Source organism: Diadema setosum, chromosome 9, assembly GCF_964275005.1.
Source record: "Diadema setosum chromosome 9, eeDiaSeto1, whole genome shotgun sequence".
In the NCBI taxonomy this organism is placed as follows: domain Eukaryota; kingdom Metazoa; phylum Echinodermata; class Echinoidea; order Diadematoida; family Diadematidae; genus Diadema; species Diadema setosum.
The window spans coordinates 39,967,470-39,992,397 of record NC_092693.1 but is presented as its reverse complement, the minus strand read 5'-3'; the positions used below and the strand labels follow the sequence as shown (position 1 = coordinate 39,992,397).

The 24,928-nt window shown below is 37.6% G+C and overlaps 1 protein-coding gene across 3 annotated transcripts in view; it reads left to right on the top strand.

Annotated features, from left to right (window-relative positions):
* Nucleotides 1–388: 388 nt before the first annotated feature.
* LOC140233449 (uncharacterized) overlaps nucleotides 389–24,928 on the top strand; it is a 31,774-nt gene continuing 7,234 nt past the window's right edge. For all 3 annotated transcript variants that reach the window (XR_011901539.1, XM_072313565.1, XM_072313566.1), the window contains exons 1-11: nucleotides 389–678; nucleotides 2,153–2,415; nucleotides 3,782–3,870; nucleotides 12,480–12,601; nucleotides 13,263–13,405; nucleotides 16,987–17,077; nucleotides 19,727–19,868; nucleotides 20,840–20,947; nucleotides 21,302–21,379; nucleotides 21,858–21,944; nucleotides 22,391–22,526. Coding sequence is in view for 2 of the 3 variants with exons in the window: in XM_072313565.1 (XP_072169666.1) it covers nucleotides 455–678; nucleotides 2,153–2,415; nucleotides 3,782–3,870; nucleotides 12,480–12,601; nucleotides 13,263–13,405; nucleotides 16,987–17,077; nucleotides 19,727–19,868; nucleotides 20,840–20,947; nucleotides 21,302–21,379; nucleotides 21,858–21,944; nucleotides 22,391–22,526 (1,483 nt within the window). In the remaining variant the exon portion in view is untranslated. The remainder of the gene's footprint in view (nucleotides 679–2,152; nucleotides 2,416–3,781; nucleotides 3,871–12,479; nucleotides 12,602–13,262; nucleotides 13,406–16,986; nucleotides 17,078–19,726; nucleotides 19,869–20,839; nucleotides 20,948–21,301; nucleotides 21,380–21,857; nucleotides 21,945–22,390; nucleotides 22,527–24,928) is intronic.

Here is a 24,928-nt window from a genome sequence, read left to right as displayed (position 1 = left end):
TTGTCGGACATTTTATCCGACAAGTTCCTTCATGAAATGCCCCCCCCCCCCCTGTATCAACATGGAGCTGAATGTACAGTATCTCCATGGTATCAGCGGTCAAGTCATGCTAACCAGGGAGGTGACTCTCACCCACAGAACTTTGTGTTTGTGCTCTCACCTCCTGTGCTACCAAGTAACTCGCCTCGTCATTCAATCTACTCGTAATCTCATCTTTGCGTACTAGCACAATACACGGACGCGATACTTGATACTTCCGGGTACACGGTGGTGAAAAGCATTCGGCTACCAGTATCAGTCCCATCATACACATTCAGACCCACATCGCGCACATGTGCACTGCACACTGCTGCTTCATAAGTGATACCACTTGATACACTCGACAGCTCTTGATGGATCAAACAGCATCAATTCTTGATGATCTAATCATGTTGCTGTAGAATTTGACGTAGAGATGATTAACATGATGACAACCAAAGCCGTATTTGTCGAGGAACCGTCTCTGCATTTGCTCTGTCCAGTTTGCAAAAACTTGCTATTTGAACCCGTAATCAGCGTGGAATGCGGCCACACATTTTGCAAATTATGCCTGCAAGTCAACGCGGAAGGGCTGGCTTATCTCCCCGAATGTCCTGTTGACCAGAAGACGCTGCGAGGTACACGGAGTGTCCCGAACAGGTTCGTTGACAAGTGCAGTGGTACATGCATAGCCCGTGGGTCATACGGTGGTGGGAACTCTATATCGTTTAGGCCTACATTGAGGCATTAACAATCCAAGATGCAATCTGAACGATCTAAATATTTTTAGACCTGTCTTATTTTTGTCACTCTTTGTCGTGATCATGACAAGGACCAAGAAAAGTTTTGTGAAGACAGTCGCGTAAAACCCGAGACTCAAGTCCAAGCAAGGTGAAGGAGCTTTGTTTCTTATCTAAATTAGTTTTATAATGTCATTGAATTTTCATTTGCTGTGCTGAAGCTGAAGTTTGGAGCTTCTTTGGTTTAATGGCACAATTTTCTCCACCATAAAGTGATTTGCAGACCCTGGCTGTGTTGTGTGAAAATGAAGCATGCCAGTTAGCCCGACCAGACACTGTTAAGATTACGCTATGCGAAAACAGCGTCTGACGAGCACGGCATGCAGCCTCGAAGTGAGGAACCTCAACACAACTACAAAACTTAGGAACATGTATACTTTTCTCCTTTAAACAGAATACTTTACTCATGTTAAATGCATGTTTCTATTACAGAAGAATAGTTCGCCACACTGGGTCCACGGAGACCACTTGCGATAAGTCCGTGGAACAATTAATAAATGACACTTTCTGGCGCAATTCCTGACCGTCGGGCTTCGTCGTTGCAGGATTCAAAATGGCGCCTTGACTTATACGCATGCGTGACCGGATGTGCTCCAGAGCGAGCGCGTGTGCGTTGAAAAGTGTCGAACAAACCTTGGCGTCTGCTACACAATAACCGTGGTATTGAGCTCAATGCTCCTCGCCCGACCAGACGCCAGCCGCCGCCAAGCCCAGTACATTATGCTGTATACTAGTAACCGTGCGTACGCTGCTTGAGTGTAGCAGCACGGTCGACAGCGCGACCTTTTGAAAGGGCATTCACATCACGTGACCACCCGATATCTAAACTTGGCCTGGCGTGAAAGATTGTGTACGGTGTGGACATGCTGGATATGATGATCAATTTCGGTAAGTTTCATTACGTACATTTGAATACTGATAGCATCAGATGTAGAGTAAATATTGAAGAGTATACTCGATGAGTTTGAGGTGACAAAAATGATCGTAAGTATCAAAAGTCAAAGCTATCGTGATACGATTACGTCGCTCTCCTAGTGGTTGGTGGTCGCGCTCGTACAGCCCTGTCGCGACGTACCATGTACAGCGACTGGGCTGTGTATAGTTACATGCCAGTATGCAGTTTTGTAGCTAGTTAATGAATTCTGTTGTTTACCGATACTACAGTCTTGTCTGGGCTTTTCTAGAATGATGGCTAGATGTTAGATTATACAATATATATGGGACTATGGGCCAGCTGTCTCTAAGTGGTCTAGTGGTTTATAGAAAGGCTGCCTTATAGAAAATGGAATGAAATGATTCATCAGTGATCTTTGACAAATTCCTCTCATTTCCAGGTCCATTGAATCCCAGATAGATGAACTACAAATCTTCTGCAAGTGTGGCATCAAGAGGCTAGACTCTCGCAATGATGTCATCGAAGATGAGACAGGCTGCCCAGAAATTATTTCTCTTGCATCGCTGAATAGCCATGATGAGACCTGTAGCTACATCAAGGTAGACTGTCCAAACAGCACCCTCTGTGGGAAGCACAGGAGAAAGGCATTGGAAAGTCACCTCCAGGAATGCACACAGTATCCATGTCCCTATCAGGATCAAGGTAAAGAAATCTCTCACTTAAGGTGGTAAGGTTAGTTCAAATCATAACCTGAAATTTTGCTACGCTGTCTGCAAGGATGATTTGGTTATGAGTCATGTGACCTCAAATCTTCAGACGAGGTGTCTACCACTTTCTGGTTCTTGGTGGCTTTAACCACAGTCTACTTTCACCTTGGGGTGAGACACACTTCACTCTGTGACCATCACATAGACAAATGAGTAATGATTTGGTGTTAGATTCTCATACATTTGAGTTAGAGTAATAGTGGTAAAGGTATCAAATGTTCCACCAATCCTGACCAGGTTTGTTTGTTTGTCTGTTTGTTTGTTTTGTTTTGTTTTGTTTTGTTTTTGTTTTTGTTTTTTTTTTACTACTGGTAGATCATTTAGGATTACATCAGTGTTGCCTCAGAAACCTCACAGCTGAAAATTGGAGGTGATTTTGTGTCATTGGGAGCAAGGATTGACTATGAAAAATGCATCTAGCGAAGCTTGAAATAGGATTACAAAATTTCAGTGTTTCAGTTCATTGCAACTACCAGACCTGCTAGAAATATGGCACATGCTTACTTCTGTAGTTGTAGTGAAGATAATTCAGGTACAAGGTCTACAAAATGGTAATTGTTGAAAAATTGATTCCCCCCCCCCCCCCCGAAATTTGTCTAAATGCCTAAAATTTATGTTTGAATTAATAATGTTAATTCTGATTGGTGTCTGAATCACGTTATGGTAGAAAGAGAATCATGTTTTGATGAATGACCATTACAATGCCATAGAACCTTTGATACTGATTCAAATTCTAAAAATTTAGCTAGAAAACTAATAACAAATTTCATAATTTGTAATTCGAATGAATACTAAACCTGCCCTCCATTTTATGAACTTTCGCTGCAAATAATTTCAAATGAATAGCAAACCCACTTGAAATCAGCATTGGCTTTTGTGTAAGTCCACTCCTCGCTCTACAAAAAATGTAGTGATCGGATCAACTCGCCAGGAATATCACTATTTTGGCACACAAATGATCATGTTGTGTTAATTCTATGTATTCTCAAGAGTCAAGATCAAAGAAAAAAAAATATTGAATCTGTTTCCATGAACATTTGTCTAGATAACTTGAGCAAAGTATAATGTATTGGAATATCATTACGTGTGTATTAGAATGTGAACTCATTACATATAAATATGTTTCTCATGCCTGTTTTGTTTTGTTTTGTTTGTTTGTTTGTTTGTTTTTTACCTGTGGGACCACAATTTTCTGCCAATAACTTTGATTTTACAAATATTGAGAAAGCTACATAGTTAAAAAGAAATCTTTTGAGTCATGATTGAGAAACAATCTCACACTGCTTGTTTGATGATTTCAGGCTGCACATTCAGAGGAACGAAGCAGAAAGCAGAGGAACACAGTAAGACCTGCAGCTGTCAGATACCAGCAGAAAACATCCCGTCTGTGGTGAGTTGGGCTTATATCATCTCTAGATCTTCCTTTTGCAAAGAACACTTAGATGAGGTATTGTCATGGTAGCTTAACTTGCATGTTTCTGTGATATTAATGTGACTAACAAAAGACATGGCAAGGGAACATGCAAGTTATGCTGAGTCGAGGGGAAGGTGCATTCCAATGTCTTTTGTTGAACGTATTAGGCCAAGTAAAAAAAGAAACCAGTTTCTCGTCCTCGCGTGCATCGATTTTGGCCGCCGCATCGATTTTTTTACTATTTACTATTTTCAAAATGGCGCTGAAAATACCAAGAAATTCATAATTCTCGTCCCAGCCCGCTCCCCACCCGCATCGATTTTCAGTTGCCACATCGACTTTTTTGATATTTACTATTTTTTCGGCCGCCGAAAAAAAAATCAACAATATTCACCTACCAATCGTGATGTCTTATTTCTAATTAGGCTACGCCTTGCGTCCTCTACTTAGCTGTAGTACAGCTGTAGCTTCTGTAGCGCGTATGTAATAACGCATGCATTTCACACTGCGAGCTCGGCAAGAAGGAATGACCCACAAAGCAGTTGAACTGTAGTTGGATGGGCGGGCCTGGGCTGTGATGTATAGCGCACTCGGTACGTCGTGATGTAGACATGGTAGACAGGACGTTGAGCACCTTCTGTACATTTCTCTCGTGCTGTTGCCCGCTTCATGTGCTGCTAGATTCAGAGCTACCAAGTCTCACACATTCTGCGTGAGACTCAAGCATTTAGGGTCTGTCTCACGATCTCACGCATGGCACCCATTTTTCTCACGCATCTGGTGAAGTCTGCAATTTGGGCCAAAAATAAGGAGCATAGCTCAAAGGATTAGAGTGATAGTTGCAATTGAAGGTATATTTCCCTTTTGCCTTTCAAGATTAGTGAAAAATAGTCTCTTAAGTATGCACCCGATCACATCATTAAGAGCTAATAATTTAAAAAAGCTCCTTATCATGGGAGGGGGACACCCTCCTCGTTCGCGTGCGCATGCGCGCGAGCGCCGAGACGCCGAGTCATAAAAATCTCACGCATAAAAGTTTTTTGAACTTGGCATCTCTGTAGATTGATTGCGCAATGTAACCACAAACCCCGTTATTACGAGATCCGTGGGACCGGCGATATTACCTCGTTATAACCGGTACCTCGTTATAACCATACTCATTAAAAGCAAAGAAAAACATAAGCATGACGTCATATACCCATCCATGAAACTTAAACATATCCTTTGCGTTGTTATTACACAATTATTGAGCGTTATTATTGAGAGAATAAAGGGAGATTATTTGTGAATTAGACGAAGAAATAGAGGCTGTAATGATAAGTTAATTCTTTATTGTACTTCTTGTTTGTTAAGCTTTTTCTAAACACCAGCGCAAATATGGGGGCAAATATATACTGTAGAGTAACATACAGGCCTTGTTTACCGTAACTTGCTAGGTATTTTTACGCTGTTGGTGCCCAGCGGGAATGCGATGATTTCATGAATCATTTCGGCTGTAATCTTGTACACATGTACAGTATGATCGTTGCGCCCAAATGGATTAAAAATGCGTTCTTTATTTTCTTCCAAAAATCTCTTCGCGTTTTGTACGACCGTTCTTGAAAATATGTGACAGGATTGAATGTGGGAGGTTGTCATCCTGTTTACGCAAATCTGTACCAGATCTATTCAATCTAATAAATGCATTTGTTTCTTTTTCTGATTTAGGTTAACATGCGTCATTCAACTTTTTTTTACGCTACTGTCACCTGGCGAGATCGCGATGATTTCAGATTACGTGCGTTGTTTACCGCTAACTTGCGAGGTATTTTACGCTGTTGGTGCCCAGTGGGAATTCGATAATTTCATGAATCATTTGGCTGTAATTTTATACAATGTATGATCGTTGCGCTCGAAGGGATTAAAAATGCGTTCTTTATTTTCTTCCGAAAATCTCTTCGCGTTTTGTACATCCGTTCTTGAACTGTTGAATGCGTTTGTTTCTATTTCCGAGCACCGATTAGTATAACATGCGTTATTCAACAATACGCTACTGTCACCCGGCGAGATCGCGATGATTTCATTCATTATTTCGGCTTTAATCATACACACTCATATTTAAATTATCATTCGTTAAATGATAATGAACACATCCAGATCCATTCAAACTAATACATGCGTTTGTTTCTTTTTCCGAGCACCGATTAAGTAGGTTAACATGCGTTATTCAACTATTTTTACTCTACTGTCACCTGGCAGGATCGCGATGATTTCACTAATTATTTCTGCTTTGATCATACACACTCATATTTAAATTATCATTTGTTCAATGATAATGAACAAATCCAGATCTGTTCAAACTAATAAATGCGTTTGCTTCTTTTTCTGAACACCGATTAAGTATAGGTTAACATGCGTTACTCAACTATTTTAACGCTACTGTCACCCGGCGGGATCGGGGAGATGATTTTATTATTTCGGCTTTAATCATCCACACTCATATTTGCTCAAAACCAGCAAAAGAACTGGAAGTCGGAACTAAAATTGGAAAGGATATAATGATGAGTTGCACACGCATTCCAATTGTCCCTTTTTGGTCAAATTTTATTGTCGCTATACATGAAAAGTTTTTGAATGCGTTATATATTTTTTTCTCGTTGCGCTGTGGCCTGACCTCATATCAAGCACGCGTTTCCCGCGAAAAAGAAAACCGAATGATTATGTTTAATTAATAGGAACATCGGAAGGTGTTCCTGTGTCTTATCGCGTGATTAAGAAGAAAACATGGAAGGAACGGTACTCTGCAAAACGGGAAAAGACGTGGATAGCGAGATTTTGGTTTCCAATGTTTCATTTGTTGTGTGTTTGAAAGCGGCAATTTGGTCAAGAAATGGAACCTCGTTATATCCGATCAAATTGCTCATGTTTTTCTTTATCATGATTTACCGAAATTTTCCTTGTTATAACCGGAATCTCGTTATAACCGATTCGTTCTGCCATTACACGCAAAGGAAAACGGAACTGACGCGATCACCTCGTTATAAGCGGTTCCTCGTTATAACCGAACTCGTTATAATGGGGTTTCCCTGTAGTAGAGGAGACCTGCCAGCCAGCATACTACAGTGTAATAGCATGCGTTCTGAAGCTGGAAAAAAAAATCGTGGAGTGATGGAGAGAACCAATCTCAAGCGCACGTGTGCACAGCGAACGGCTTTAAATAGTGAATATAGTATTCAACTGGTTCGTATTCTGTCTTTCAGTAAAAAGGAAATCAGGTGGTTGTTTCACAGGGTTGACAATTGGCAGTAGGCCTACTGTCTGCGGCATTTTAAATCCTTGAGCGAATAAGTTTTCATTATATGAGAAAAGATCTAACTCGGTAAGTTTGTGTTGTGTTGAAAGGCAAAAATAATGCTATGCATTTCCAGAGATAATGGTTGGATTCATAGGTTCAACAAGTGATGCACAAATGTGTATATTTTATGTTAAAAAAACATGTTTTTTTTCCATACCCTTGATATGACTGAATACAGTCACAGTGTAAAATTGGTATACTTGTCATGCATAAACAGCAATAAATACAGATTTGGTATTAAATAGTGCATCACTCAAATGATAAGTGGTTTATATCACACATATAAACACATATTACTTTCATTTTGACAATCCTCGAAAAAATAGTAAGATATCAAATAGTAAGGACCTCCCTCATCGCCTTGCTCAAAAAACCTGGACGAGAAACTACTTTCTTTTTTTACTTGGCCTTAGTACTTAAACCCACTACCTGTTGACTTTTATCAGGGCAATTGTGTTATAAATCAAGACAAGAAGTAATACTAAATACGATTTTTTATATTTTTTAGTCTTAAGCTGCAAAATGGGTCAATTTCCCCTCACTCACGGCCTCGGAATTCGTCTAGAATTCAGCCGCTTACTTGATGACGTCACGCGATGAATGACACATTCCCCTGGCATAAACGCGCCGGCTGTTTGTATTATATGAGTTTGCGTGCATTTTCAGTCATGGTGAATGAAGATCAAGCAATCTGATACTTTTATTGATGCAAAATGGCTTTAGACGATCTCGACATCAGTTTTGAAGTCGATGAGGATGAAGACAAGAGTAATCTTGAAACCAGGAGTGATGACAGCGACAAATATGATGGAGATTTGGAGGAGTTAGGGAATGTGAAAGACGGTGTGCTAGCGGCAGAAGTAAACGGTGGTGCCGCAGCCCGGCTAAGCTAAGGCAGGGCTCCACACTAACTTTTCTATTTGGTGGCCCGATGGGGCCACCAAAATCACCAATTTCAAATTTTTGGTGGCCCGAAAGAAAAATTTGGTGGCCCCAAAAAACAATAAAAAACATTAAAATTCCTGGGGTTTTTTTTTTTTTTTTTTTGATAAGTCAAATATTTAAGTTTTATCATAGTAAGAATTGGAAGCTGGACATGTCTACTCATAAATAAACCTCAACAAACTTGCAACACTCACTCTCAAGCACTCATTCAGTCCTTTTCATCCATCCTTCAAACAAATTTGACTGCTAAATGGTGAAGACTAAGTGGGACTATGGGATTCATGGAAGGGCCGTGGAGTGGTTTAGAAGTTACCTTACTGGAAGAACTCAATTTGTTAGTTTGAATGGCCATGTGTCCAGCTCACAGCCTATAACTTGTGGGGTACCGCAAGGATCCCTTTTAGGTCCTTTATTGTTTATTCTTTATACTTCGCAGTTCGTCCTCTCTGCTCTATTTTCTACTTTTTGCCGATGACACCAGCATTTTTTATTCAAATCGAAACCCTCATGTTTTACTGAATGCCATTGATAATGAATTAAAATCAGTATCTAAGTGGATTCAGGCTAATAAATTGTCACTGAATTTGACCAAGACAAAATTTATGGTCTTTAGCAATATAATCAATATTTTACCAGGTAAGTTGGTCGTAAACGACGTGGAATTGAACCAGGTGGAATATATACAATTCCGTGGTCTTTATATTGATTGTAAGTTGACATGGAAAGTTCATGTTGATTCTTTGCGTAAATTACTATCAAAAATGTAGGTGTTATGTATAAGTTAAAACAGTATTTTCCTAAACATGTTCTGCATTCATTGTATTCTACTCTATTTTTGCCTTATATAGGTTACCCGGTATGGAATCCTGGCATGGGGAAACTGCTGTACAACTAGACTTAATTCTTTATTATTGATACAGAAAAGAGCTATACTGATAGTTAACTTCGCTACATTTTTGGAACACACTAATGTCTTATTCTTTTCCAGTAGAACACTTAAGATTCAGGATTTATATCATTTCAATATCGGGTCATTTATGTATCAATTAAACTCAGGTGGTCTCCCTGATGTGTTTTCTTCGATGTTTGTCAAAAATACTGAAGTTCATTCTTACCCTACTAGACAAGAAGATTCTTTTCATCTTTCTCCTGTACGGACCATATCTGCTTTAAAAACAATAACCACTACAGGACCTGAATTTTGGAATGAGTTGGATAGAGAAATAATCCAATCTCAGTCTCTTTATTCATTTAAGCATAAACCTAAACTAGTTTTTCTGAATTCATATCTATAGCTATTCTTCAATCCTCCTCGACATTCTCTGTTCATACTTCACATTACTGACATTATCGATTATGTAACATGTTCCTCGCTCATGATTTCTGTATTATCTCCTGAACTTCCTTTGTACACATTTGGTATCTCTGCTACTGTATACTGCATCTGACTTGTACCTTGCTCACGTGATCATGCAACTCTCAAGAAAGTCTTGTGCCGCGGACATTGTTTTCTTTGTTTTTTCTTTTTCTTTTTACTTTTCGGCGTTTATATTTCTCCAATTCACAAATTGTCATTCCTTTAATTACATATACCAAGTAAGAAATAATCTCACATCCTCATCTGGGAATCTACACCCTACAAGCAATGCTTCAATAGATGTAGATTCCTCATATTTCACATGTTTTATTGTCTTATAAGCTGTACTTGACAATTCATCCAGGCTTTTGTATTGTGATGTTTATGTTTTATGTATTTGTTGAAATGTGGAATATGGAACAATAAAAAAACAAAAAACAAACAAAACTAAGTATGAATATTCATTGACAGGCACATCGGTTGCAACATCTTAACATAAATAAATGACACTTTTCACAAAATTTCGGTGGCCCGAGGCGGGCCACCAAATTTGCCCTTTTTTGAAATTTGGTGGTCCGACTTTCATTTTTGGTGGCCCTGGGCCACCGGGCCACCGTTAGTGTCGAGCCCTGGCTAAGGTATCAGCATTAGCCTGCTCCTCAGTAGGCTGGGGTTGAGGCCGACGAGACGGGACAGCTGGACAAACGGGCATTTATGTAAGGCTTACTTTATCCATGTAGACATCTCAAATGGTGTAGAACAAAATTACATCATTATCGCAGGACGTACTTAAATTACTTGTGCATTAATTAATTACTTAATTATTCCAATTATCTGTACTCACATGAATTTGAACGGAATCGTTTGAGGGAAAGCGCCACTCAATATGAACTCTGTCTTCGCGACAGGTCGCGGCTTACGCTGCCTGCACAATCTAACATGTTAGAACTGAAGTTAGCTTTAACATTAGACCTGTTCTACTGACGATGTGAGTGATACCAAAGATCCTGGCCTAAATGGTGATTCCGCCACTCTTGGTTGGAATACAGAATTCATTTGTCATCTTCTTAAATAGAGTTCTAGATGTATCTGTCTCTTTTCGTGTTGCTTCTTATCTAACGATAGTAGGCCAAACTGTGTGCCAGTAGGCCCTACTTGCCCGGTACGTTATGGTAATTCCCAAGCGAGGAGGCCTAGCTAGCTAGTAACAATAGAGACAATCTTCTCGTAATTGCTATGCAGAACTGACTAGCCAAAACACCCTAAAAAGGGCATTTCAGCCTCACTGAATCACATCTAGTTGAACATCTAAGCCTACCTAATTGATGTTTGACTTACCGATTTTATCAATTACTCCGAAAAAGTCTTTGTCTTGCACAGATCTCACAGCTGCCTTCAAAAACACGAACACAGCTAGCGCTGTTCAAACCCCCGGTGCGCGCAGGGCGCTGTGGTAACCACCAGTGACATGTTTTGCGGTTACTGCTTCCCATGCTTACAACACAAGCTACACAGTGCAAGCAGTCACTGCGTGCGCTGTATACAGCATAGGTTATGTGTAGGCCCATGCACGGCGCCACACCACAGCAGTTGATTCACAGGGTTTTGAAAGGCAGATGTGAGATCTGTGCAAGAAAAGACAACAGGATATTTTTTTCGGATTAATTCGTAAAATCGGTGAGGTAAACGTAGCTTAGGGATAAATTAGGCTTGGACATTCCACTAGAGTTGATTCAGTGAGGATAAAATGCCCTCTTAAGGCCGCCTGATCTTTGGGTTGATTTCTGTGCAAACACCAACATGCACGCACATCGTGCAAGGTACTGTATTTCGCAGCAAAGATGGTTGAGAGCGGAGCTTCGGGTGTGCTATTATCTTTGTTTTGCAGTTTGCCACTGGGCTGTCAGTCATACTTCATTCATCAGGTGATGTCATCCAAAAGGGAGCCGAAATCGTGGCTGTTTCTCGGTCAGGGAAGCAAAAAGTATACAGCTTTTTGGTTCCGTCTGATAAAGCCTTCGGGTATCTAAAATGCCATATTGACATTGTTCATGCTCTTAACTTTCTATTGATGTATGATTTGCTGTGTTTCAGAAATTTCAACAGGTAGCCGGTTTAAGCAATGATTGACAGATGAGGTCACAACAGGAATATTGGTTTGGAAGGATTTTTTGTGGGTGTATCCAAGTAATCTGAAGAAAAATAGAAGAAAAACAGAAAAAAAAATTAGATAGAAATATATGAAATGTTTGAACTACATATTTGTTTCACTGCAAAAGTGATGTTGAGGGTATCATAAATCAACACAAAGCAACATGCATTTGTATTTCAGGGAACCTGTAAGAGTCTGTTTTAATATAGTGTTTAATCTCATACCACGTTGTGCTGTGAGCAGTGAATGGGACAAGAGCAGGAAGTAAAACTCCATATATAAGAACCACAATGAAGCGATGAAATTGTGTATAACCACAATTGTGTATAACCACATTCTGTTCATGACTAGTACCAACTTTCAATGCAGTAGCAACATCCCTTCAAAGGCTACTAGAGCTGAAAGTGAAGAGTGTTTCAGGGGTTTTCAACCCTCTGAGGAGGGACAAATTTCGCTATAACACACATTTCCCGTAGACACCTGCCTGAGTTTTCTCGGGACTTGTCTTCAATGAGTCAAGAAATGAAAAGGGACAGGTCTATAAGATTTACCTCATCAAAGTACTCTACAAAAGGTGTTCTGTAAAAAACTGCAAAAAACACAATCTCGCATTCATTCAATGATCCCAACTTAAGAATAATGTAGAAGAAGAATTGCTCTTTCAAAAAATATGTTTAAAAACTGTTGAATTGACTAGCTTGACCCATTTCACATTTTTAATTTCTCACATAAAATGGGGGTGTGCAGCTTTTTGTTGGTTTTGTGATGCAAGGTCACAAATGTTGATTTCCCATCAGGTTCTGGAATTGCAGAAGGAGAATGTAGAGCTAAAGATGCAAGTAGAGGTTCTGAATCACAAACTAACCGTCCTGGAGCAGTCACATGACACCCTTCTGTCACACATGAAGAAGCTTGAGGCGTAAGTTTGCTTCTTAGTCTGCACTAGCTAGATAGCTTAGAAATAATACCACTTTCCAGGAAAAGAATACCATTATGAAGAATGAGATTCAGTGGACATCTGTTTGTCATGTTTCCTTTAATCATCTTTTAAAGTGTGGAGACCACTGCACAGAATTTACAAATTGTTATTTTTTTCCCAGAAGTTATTTGTATCCTTTGCAAGCAATGAATATACATTGTATATGTTGTGTGCCCAAAGCATTCTTTGTGCTTCAGTAAGGTTTACATTCCTAGTAGCTGACAAATTTGTATATCCCATAGCAATTTGAAAAATAACTAACCAAATATGTCAGAGAAGGAAAATTTGTAGTAATATCCACAAAAAGAGAAATTATGGCAGAATAGACAAAACATATGAATCCCAATTAAAATTGATTTCAGAGTGATGATTTAACAATGATAACTACATATAACCTTTAAAAATTCTCTATATAAGAAATTGAAAGTAAGTAGGATTAGTACAATGTAATGCTATGTTATATTCATCAAACATAAAATCCACCAGAAAGAAATCGAGCATCAACATACATTTCATTGCTATATAAGTTACAATGATACGTAAACTTTATAGATGAAACTTTGTCTTTCTTTTTATTTTGATGTTTGTCTCTCTATATCAGACAAATGCTGACAGTGAATGAAAGATTATCAGATAACAATACTCCCAGTACATCACCACCTCTCGGTCAAGACTTTCTATCCAGGAGCTTCTCGGGAAGGTCTTTCCGTCAATCTCGCTCTGGCAGCACAGGCAGCATGTCAAGTCAGTCTAACCCAGTCACATTCCAACGTCTCATGGAACTGGTGTAGCAAGTTATTTGCAGTAACAGTCTGTCGTATTAATTATACAAATCACGTACTATGGTAGTTAAATTAATAATCAACTTTTAATGTATTTCAAATCTTCTTCCATGAAAAATTTGTCATAATGTAAAATGTACTTCAAATGGTAAGAAGGTATGTGTAAAAGGGATCAAGACACTGACTGTAGTGAAACATACACTTTAAACAAGTATCAAATGAAAAATCTATAAGGCACAGGTAGACACTGGTAGTGAAAAGGGGGCATCAAAATGACATTGATTTGACATGGATCGTTCGTATACTTGTGCTATAGAGTGCACATTGCAATGAAACATAAAAAAACAAAGAATATGCAAATGATGTTCATGGGCATTTCCACGGTAACTCACGTTACATTTTGAACTCAAAATTAGGTCGTTGAGATCAATATCCTTAAAACCTAATTAGTGATATGAGTTACTATATGTGAATGAGTATCATGCACCTCCATCCTACCTCACAGCAACATTACATCCACAGACTCTTATGAGAACTATGAGAAAAAACACTACAAATGTCGGTAACTCACGTTACATAATTTGGACATGCAAAGATTTGGCATGTCTTATATTCAAAAGTTTCCTCAAACAAGAAACAGAGAGACTTTAAAGTCTATTGTGTCAAAGTCATGGACTAACAACATACATCACCGAGTATGGTAAAAATTCAAATTGTCTTATATTCTCCAGGTATCGTCATGTGAAGCAGTAACTCACGTTACGGTAACTCACGTTACAGTTTGTACACATGATCACAAGACAAATTTTTGTCTTAATAATCCAAAGAAAACTTACCAAGACAACTTTTTTCACAAACAAACTCCATGAATAGAGAATCTAAATTGATTTGAACATTGATCTGACAGTAATTAATCCCATTTTATCCATGAGATTACCAAAAGGCAGGAAACTTTACATTTAGAATACCAACTTGAAGATAAATTTCATTTTTAATTGAGTCGTTTTCCAAGCTTTCATTTGTACTGAGACAAAAATTGTATTCAACAAAATGATATGAAACAGAGTCTATTTAATTAAATTACACTCTTTTCCAGTTAACAAATGCATCAGAAATTGAGGATTTAATTGAGAATTTGATTTGATTGTTTTTTATTTTACTAGATTTAAATGGATTTCAGGCTGTCTAGATAAAACAAGTCATCCATAAACTATTCCATTTAATACACTGAGTCACGAGACTAGAGACCTGTACAAGTAGTCTGTGGAGAGTTTAAAGGTTCAGAAATGAATGTTTCAATAAATCTTTTAACTTTTAAACAATGCAATTTATATTCCAATTATTTGATAATTGTTTGAATTACTCAATAATCGATTGTTTGTATGTTTGATTTGTTTACAGATTCTTATACTAAACTGGTACAGAAATTAGAATTGAATTACAGAAACTGCAGAGAAATTTTAGTTATCTGCTACCAGTATTGATCAGTTTAATAAAACATGTTCATAAATGTTTAAGCCTTAAAAAACAATGGCTTTGGTCTATGAAATGTCAAGTACCATGGTAGCCATTATTTAAATTGTACATACACGTAAAAAGTATACCAGTATTTTCTGGAGTAATCAAGCAGACTGAAGCAGTAAATCCCAATGAAAAACATGAATAGTAAATATTTTGTGATCAGGAGGCTAACTGTTAATATCGCAAAATGTTGATAGTTTGCTTTAAGGTACATGACTGTCCAGCTCTTAAAGAAAATGTCTGATAATGAGGTTCACATTCAACAAGTTTTTGGTAATAGATCAGCATGTAAAGTAAATTACAGTAAACATGGAAAAGTTTCATTGTAGGATTTTGCAACAATATAGCTAAAACCTCAGAGTATAATAGTATAAAACACATAAGCGTGTCAAATTCACAATGTTCAGTTCTCAAAAATCTCAGAAAAAACAGCAGGAAGTGAGCTCCAATCTTAAAATTCTGTTCATACATGTAAATGTTTCAGCCTCATAAACAATGGCTTTGGTCTATACAGGTAGGTATAAACTATGACATGTCAAACAGTAATCACTTGAATTACAAAAACAAGAACTTTTCAAGAGTAATCATGCAGTGATTATCCCAATCAGGAGGCTATTAATAGTTATCACAAAATTTTGATAATTTGCTGGAACAAGTTCCATCCAGCTTTAGAAGAAATGTCTTTTAACAACTTTCGTAACAGATCAGTATACATGCACTGTAATATTAAATAGTAAATATGGAACAGTTTCTTTCAGAAGTTAACATGTGATGAACATGTGTAATTAATACATTGTACATGTAGACCAGTTGGTTTGGTGATAGAGAGACCAAGAGAATAACAATCTACTGGAAATAGAATCTTAATACAAGAGTTCAGCAATCATGTACTCATTGGTTACTTACAATCACAACCTTCATATCATTTCTTGGTATTAAAGAAAAATCATGTCGGTAACTCACGTTACATTGTGGTAACTCATGTTACATGGTAACTCACGTTACAATTTTAAGACCTCTGTTATGAGAATTTGAAGCAAAGACTATAAGTCCCATCATATTTCTTGGATGTGTGCTGCATAGTTATTTGATAATCCAAAATACCATGTCTCAGTTGGACATAGTAAAATTTCTAGGTTAAAAAGTTCATGTTTCGGTAACTCACGTTACAGCAGCTTCTCGAGCTATGTAAGAGCACGCTGGTGTCCGAAATAATATCTTATATCGAGCTCTCCACTTTATTTACTGCTAGATTAATATATTTTTGATTTGTAAAACCAAACAAAGTTTGATTTGAGCCTCAAATATAAAAATTAATCACAAAGAGCAACAAACATGCATTTTTAGGGATTTTTAGGTAAAAAAATGCTTTCTGGTTTCAAAAGGTATAAAAATGCACAAAAGGGAACTTTTCTTAAAGGTAAAGTTGGTTTCACACACTTCAAACTATGGCTAACAAAGTAAGATTATCAGTTGTCCTGAAATATGCGGGTAAAATTTTGGTGGTCATGTCGCACAACTCACGGAAATGCCCTCATATTGGTTACTTCTTGGCTGAGTCCATAAAGGGAATGCAATTTTGAATCACAAAAACTGCAATTATCATAGCAACAATACAGATGCTCAAAGCAGATTGATTTTACGTGATTACTGTCATGGTAATCAGCGTTATTGTAAGTTGCAGTTGTCAGTGCTGTAGGAAACCTGGCATGGTTGTTTTATATATTCTGATATCATATATTTTTCACTTCTCAGGACTGCACTGATTGCAAACATGTGCCCACTGTGAGTCACAGATTTCTGTAGTCAGATTTAATTTCAAAAAATGAATACAAAGTGTCATTCACTTTAGGCCTGTAGTATAAAGCTTACCTCTCCAATCACCACGAATACACCTTATTTTTGAGAAATGAGAGTTGACGTGTAATAAGTTGTAGCTTTATATACAGCATCATTCTATCCCAAGTTTAATTCATGCTGCAATGAAAGATGTTTCTCATGGTTGGATATTGTCCTGTCTAGGTCTTCGAAACTCTATGGAGTTTGTCTTCCCAAGCAACCGCTCTGATCACTGGCAGGTACCATTTGAGTTTAAATGCATCGGTACCCTCATGTGAGTATGGTGCACTGATATGTCAGTACAACTTACAAAGACTAGTAATATGTATAATAGTTTCCACCCTATGTATATGTAATCACAAACCCCTGATGATCAAGATTTTCCCTTAAATTGAAGTTATGTAGGTCACACATTTTCAAGGTACCGATATACTTTATGCTGTATACGCCATATATTTCGCAAGTCTAAATCTTCGCGAATCAGGACTTTCTGACAATTTCGCGAGAGGTTAAATTCGCGATCGTGGAGTCTTGTACTGAACGGAGAAGTGTACACGTGTACGTCACATTCACATCGGGATCAGAGTCAATATTTTCGCGTGTCTTTAATTTCGCGAATAGCACCTGGCTCGTGAAATTTGCGAAAACAAAAACCTCGCGAAATATTCGGCGTATACACTAGTCTGTGTATTAATAACACTGGTATCAATATCTTTTGCAATTGCCAGTAATAATATGACTTTACTTTTGGACCATATTGGTTAGTAGTAACATTTTAGATTTGCATATATTTTAGGCCATAAGCAAAACATGATTATCATACATTTACTGGCCATTATCCTCTGGATAGTGAGTTTGATGGTGATGCTTTTAAAGATGAATTATGACTTGCTTCATTAGTCTGCTCATGGCTCACTCAAAATGGGCTGTAGTTACGACATCTGGTCCTCATGATACTTGATCTTTGATATTTTATCAAGATATTTCCTCATTACATTATATCATATTTTTGCTGTGAAAGACATGAAGCAAATATGGATAAATTGAATGCAAAAGTGTTATTAAAACTGGGCGTCCATATAAAAGGGGAAGAATGTTTAAGAGATGATAATCAGCCATACTACACGTCAATACCACTAGCAGTGTCCTCTCATTCATGACAACATGGGCTGGAATATTCTCTAAGGATAGATCAGGATTGATAGCAAGGGATTATTGTAGCAGGGAGAGTCTGAAAATGAGATAGAAGGTGAAGTGGTTCAGCTTGAATCCCCAAAAGTGTTTGGTGTTATGTTTGTAAAATTGTATTAAATGATTATTAAAGGAACGAGGGAAAAATCGAGTCAGTGTCAGCAAAGCAAATTCCAATCAAACACAACAGCATACCAGACAGGCATGTCCACAAAGTTTAGAGGGTAGAACAAGTTTATCTGTCAGTTGCCATTAATGCTGGGTCTGTATTATGGCATATGTGCATGGCTCATCTTTATGCCTACGCCACGAAGTGGTGCCTGAGGCATTATGTTTTCGGGTTGTCCGTCCGTCCGTCCGTACTTCCGTCCGCATTCGTTTACATGATAACTTGAGTAATATTGACTGGAATTTTACCAAACTTGGTCCATGTATAAAGTATGATAGGGCAATTACTTGATTAGATTTTGGGTGAAATCGGCCAAAGGTCAAAGGTCAAGGTCTAATCATGAAATTGTATCCGTTTACGCGATAACTCAAGACTGGATCGAGCAAGTTTCACCAAACTTTGTCCAAGGATGATGTATGATGGGACAATTACTTGATTAGTTTTTTAGTGAAATCGGACAGAGGTCAAAGGTCGAAGATCAAGGTCAAATCCTAAAATTTATCTGTTTACGTGATAACTCAAAACTGGATGAAGCAGCTATCACCAAACTTGGTCCAAGGATGATGTATGATGGGGCAATTAATTGAGTTGATTTTAGTGACATTGGTATGAGGTCAAAGGTCAAAAGGTCATGGTCGAATGCTAAAAATGTTATTTCCCCTATATCTATGCAATGCCCAAATTTATTTTCTTGAAACTTAAGAGTAAACATGTACTCTTGCATAAAGATTCTCCAGAGAGAGTTTCATGTCCTAAGGTCAAAGGTTAGGTGAAAATGTTATAATCACTTTTCTCGCTAATGGTTCAATGTATCTTCATGGAACTTGGTACATACAGTGTACGCATGTACTGACTGGCAGGGATTATCTCAGGAATTTAGGGGTCATGGGTCAATAGTCAGGGGGGTCAAAGGTCAAGGTCAACTCAAAATTTTATTATTTCCCTCATATACTAGTTTATGCAATGCTTGCATTATTAGTTTTAAAACTTAATATATACATGTATTACCTAATGGAGATTCTCTGGGAAATTTCCAGCCAGAAGGTCAAAGGTTAAGGGTCAAAGGCCAGGTTTAAATGCCAAAAAAAAAAAAAAATCTATTTTGTACTGTAATTACACTCCTTCTTCATACCTTGAAAATTACTCAATGCATAAACTTATAAAAGGATTGGTCAGAAGTCAAGTAAAAATCCCCAATTTCCCAATATATGTGTACCTGCACTCTTAGACAATTATAGCAAACCCAGTTCAAGGAAAGTGAAAATTAAAGATATTTCTGACAAACCTGTCATTTCAGTATTTTGCCAGTAGATGTGAAACTGTCATCACACATTGTGAAGACATTGTACTATACACCTATTGGGAGAATCATGCATTATGGCGGCGGCATCAGTCGCCATAGTGACATTTCTAGTTTTCTTTTCTATCATGTCTGCCTGTCAGAAATGTAATGCATTAATTTTTAATAAGTAACTTTAAACCAATCATTTGCATATTCATGATAAGATTAACACAAAAATCCAATCTTGTAATTGAATGATTCTTGCCCACTCTTGTCAATAGGGGTCACAGTAGTGTCATCCACTGCATTGCTATCCATGGACACAAGGTGTACAGCAGTGGTGGTGACTGTCATATCAAGGTATGGGACATTGAGAAACTGAGCAAAGGATGTATACAGATCATGCAGGGACACACAGACACGGTGAGTTCAGACATGAAAACTATCTTATGACTGATGGTACACCACAAACTGCAGTATATTACTTTTACCGAGTGGCACCATGTGCGTCTTTTAGGTTTTATTTTATGGTTGAGAAGTATTGTTGTTGTTTTTTTCCACCCCTTTCTGTGTGGGATGCAATATGATCTCTAAAGTTTTTCTGGTCTTGTCATATCAGATATGTACTCGTGTCTTTGTACTGGATTATGTGGTAAATGCTGTTGCAATGTGAAATGTTACGACCTATCATTTCTACCAGGTGAATCTTCTAGCCTGCTCTAGTCAATGTAGTCTGCTTGTAGGATACCCTATTTAAGATGCAGATATTGAGACTGATCAGGTGGACTGTCATGCAACATATTTCACAGTGTCTTCTATCTGGTAGAACTACCAGTATGCATGACAGTTCTTCTTGATTGTTGGTTTTTTACTATTCCATCGTGTGATTTTTGTAGTAAATGGGGCAACTTGACTACATTTGATATGATTGAAGAATTTATAGGTGGCATAATGGTATTAAAGGGTCCATTTGTTGTAGAAACTACATCTATGCCCTTTATGTTGCTATTCATATTTTGTGCTATGTAGGCATGTGCCGCTATCCATTCTAGTATACTTTATGATAGCACAGTGATACAAAGGTTTCTAGCAGAATGATCTCGAGGTATTTTGCACTCAGATAATACATGTACTAAAATTTAAAGCAGATGAAATTTGCTCTGTGTATACAAGTCAACACTTTACCCAAATCATGTTTTGTTTTGTTGTTGTTTTATTTAAAAAATGTGTCAAGTTGAATCATCGTATCTTATTTGTGACAAAATTGACTCCAGCAGGACATTGGAAGGGTAATCTTCCCCTTTTGGCTGGTTTACCTAATGGAGGTGACAAGATATACAATCCAAGTCACTGGTGAAAGGTTATTAAAAAGTGTTATTCTCTCTCGGTCTCAGGTCTACACCCTGGTTGCTTCCCCTGACTACCTCTATAGTGCCGGTGAGGACAGAACTATTCGTATGTGGAAATATGACACCGCTGGCACGGAATACAAATGTCGAAATGTAAGTCTGAGATATCAGTCAATTTGTAGCATTGTAGTGGTTTATGATGTAAATCATATATGATGATCATATATGATGTATGGTTTGCTTTACATTACCCATAATAAGCTTCCATTCTTGTTTTTATCATGTTAAGACTGTTCTCCCAATAACTACAGGTATAGTTTCCTTAGGGAAATACATAGCAAATAGGCATTTTATAATAGGTTTGATATTACAGTCTATTGTTTCTCTTAGCAGTGTTTGAATGTCCCTGTCATTAGAAAGTAAGTAATTTGTGATGCAGATATTATGCTAAATTATCATATCAAGTTTTGTTAATTTTCTACCCATCTTTTGTTCATTCATTGACAGGATACCCACAGCAAACCTGTTTGTGCCCTGCTGCAAGCTGGAGATTACGTCTTTTCATCATCAAAAGCATCCATTAAAGTAACCACATTTGAAATAAATGTCTTTACTGTAATTATAATATCTGATTGGCAGTATTGCATTCTTACTGTAATTTCTGTGTATAACTGATTTTACAAAGTTGATAATATATCTATTAAAATGTGCTTATTTCATGTCAATGCAACATGTGCTCACTTGACCGCAGTATGCAGACTGAATTAGCTAGTCATCACTAGTAATACTAATGTTCATGGAACTTACATGTACTGCTTTGGCTAATCGGAATAATTTGACATATATGAGAAATCTAAGTATATTGAAAAGATGAGGGCATGAATGATTTAGGAGAGCCTTGTTGTGAATATCTAGCATTCGTCAGTTTATTTAAAAGTAAATCCTATGTGGATACCTCCATATTTGATGATATTAATGACCCGTTGTGATCTGTTTGTATGCAGTATGAATAGTGTTAGTGGCCCTGAGAGAATCACCCTTGTAATCCATGGTTTCTCCATAGGTCTGGTTGGCTGATAGTCTTGATCTAGTCCACACCATTACTGGCCCACATGACTGGGTCCGAGCTCTGGCAGTTGACTCCAAGATGGTATTAACTCTACATCTTTCCTTGGTTCACTTCTTTTCTCCTGTTCCTTCATATGTTGTTGGTATTTGCTCCTCATATTACTCCTGTCTGTAAGAGAAGGCTAATAAGATATTTAATGACAGATTATTATATGACAGTTTAGAGTCCTTTGCAGATTAAAGTGTCTTATATTATGTTTGAAATACATGTAGTTCCTCACACTGAACCATCAGGCATCTTTAAATCAGTGGGCAATTTTTCTATGATTTTTAAAGTTCTCTAAATAGCTAGGAATAAAGTGCTTCCCATGCCTTGGGATTGGAAAAGTTGACAATCCGTTGACAGGTGTGCCTGTAGCTGATTGGGGGGGGGGGGGGGGGTTGTAATTGTCAGCAATATTTTCTATTTGTAAAAAAAAAAAAGAAGTGCAATGACTCACACTGAAATATTTCTTATCTGATTGGCAGGAGAGACTGTATAGTGGCTCCCACAATTCTCTCAGTGTCTGGGACACCAAACCTCCTTTTGCTCTGAAAAGGAAAGTTGACCACACCTATGGAACCATTTACTCCATCGCTATCACCCCTCAATACGTCCTCCTTGGTAAGTCACCAGTAAACATTCACCATCACCACAGCATTTACACGTATGTAGAAAGTAGTGAAGTTTCTTGTCTGTGTTGGCAAATGTTTATTTTTAATGCACACAAGCTCTTTACCAAAATTGTAAGTTAACTGATCCAAACATGGCAATGAAATATGAAAATGTTTCTGAGTGTATGTATTTCATTGAGAAGCTGTATCATCTGCTGTACACTACCAAGTAATAGCTGTAAAAGTGGATAATATCTATTAAAAAATTTTTTATTCATATTCATTGGAAGTTACTCCCAAAATGTGCAAGTCCTGAAAAGTAATAGATTCTTAACTACCTGGTGTCTACAAAACATCTGAGACTAGATATTCAAATTACTTGCACCTTTTAATTCATTAAAGGCTGAAGATGAACATCTTCAGTATCTATAAAGAATCAATTCATTCTGGTATCTGTGATCCATAATGAATGAACATGTGTCCTACTATATCTGTCATCTATATGGCTTCACTTACACCTCAGAAATCTCCTCACTGTTTGCTTTTCACCATGCCTCCAACAACAAATTAATCTACACTAATTCATTGATGACATACATCCAACCCCCTCTCTGGATTGTAAATCATATTTTCCAATTGTAGCAAATTATCAGGTAGCCAGTGATTCTCCTGTATGATGAACCACCTCCTAAGAAGTTCAACATTTTTGGGACAAACTGTGAATCAGCCACATTTTTATTCAGAGCCTTATGTAATTTGGTTCTTATTTTCTCTGTAAATGTGGGAGTATGTAGCTGAGATTATAAACAAGAATCAGCATTGCCAGTTGGGTGTTTAAAAGGAATGATTTGTTAAGACAACTGATGTAGGTCAATGAGATACTGGGGTTAATTATGCTCTTACAAAGATATAAACTTTGATGGACATTTACATTGTGTTCACCATATTCAAGATTTTCTATTGTTCGTGAAATATTTCTTTGAGCCTGAGAATTTTGAAAACTAATGTAAAAGGTTCTGAAGACTTGAATTAGTTTATTGCATTTTTATCTATTTTGTTGCCCTTCACTACTAATGGAAACAATTCTTTATATCTGTTTCACTTCTTATGGCATTAAAACTTACTAACATCCTGTTACATGCACGCTACCTGTCTTTGTTCTTGAAATTCAAACTATTACCATCCCTGCCAGTGTCACTTATAGTTTCTGCATTGCAAATTATTTAAGTGGGTGTTGGCTCTGTTTCATGTCTTATACCTCTAGGCTGTGTTTGTTCAAAGTGTGATTGTGAAAGACGTATTTATCTAGATGGTATTTCTTTGCTGTACAGTACTAAATAGTAGGATAGAACTAAATTTGCTTGAAAAACAGCAGACAAATTATGGATTCAGTTGTGGAGAAATGGAAAGGTTTTATTTTTTAAAAATGAATGTGGACTCTCATGATTTTTCCTTGTTTAATGTGGATTATGTTTATACCTATGTGACTAGCTTTATGAAAGATATTAGTAAACATAAACATTAAATCAGGGAATCAGGGGAATATGAAATTATTTTGATAAACTGAATTCATCATTCTATTGAAAAATAAGATAAAATCATGAATTTCTGTGACAGCGATTTCTAGTTATACCCCCGCCAAACGAAGTTTGAAGGGGGTATATAGGAATCAGCGGACGGTTGGTCGGGCGGTCGGGCGGTCGGTCCGTTGCAAATCTTGCGTCGCGAACTACTTCCTCAGTTTTCAACCGATTCCCATAAAACTTGGCTCAGATGTGTGCCTTGGGTTGTAGATGTGCAAGACGTATTTTTTGACAGTACCCAAAAGTATGTTGCCATGGTAACGGCATATTATGGGCAAAAATGGGTACAAATCTTGCGTCGCGAACTACTTCCTCAGTTTTCAACCGATTCCCATAAAACTTGGCACAGATGTGTGCCTTGGGTTGTAGATGTGCAAGACGTATTTTTTGACAGTACCCAAAAGTACGTTGCCATGGTAACGGCATATTATGGGCAAAAATGGGTACAAATCTTGCGTCGCGAACTACTTCCTCAATTTTCAACCGATTCCCATAAAACTTGGCACAGGTGTGTGCCTTGGGTTGTAGATGTGCAAGATGTATTTTTTGACAGTACCCAAAAGTACGTTGCCATGGTAACGGCATATTATGGGCAAAAATGGGTACAAATCTTGCGTCGCGAACTCCTCCCACAGTTTTTGATCAATTTTTATGAAATTAGGTACAGATGTTCATCTGAATATGTTAATGTGCAAGACACATATTTCCGCAGTGGCAAAAGTGCGTTGCCATGGTAACGGCATGTTATTGGTAAAATATAGGGTAAAATGCTTCATGGCAAAACTGCTTCGTCAGTGTTCTTCCAATTCTCATGGAATTCATATTGAAT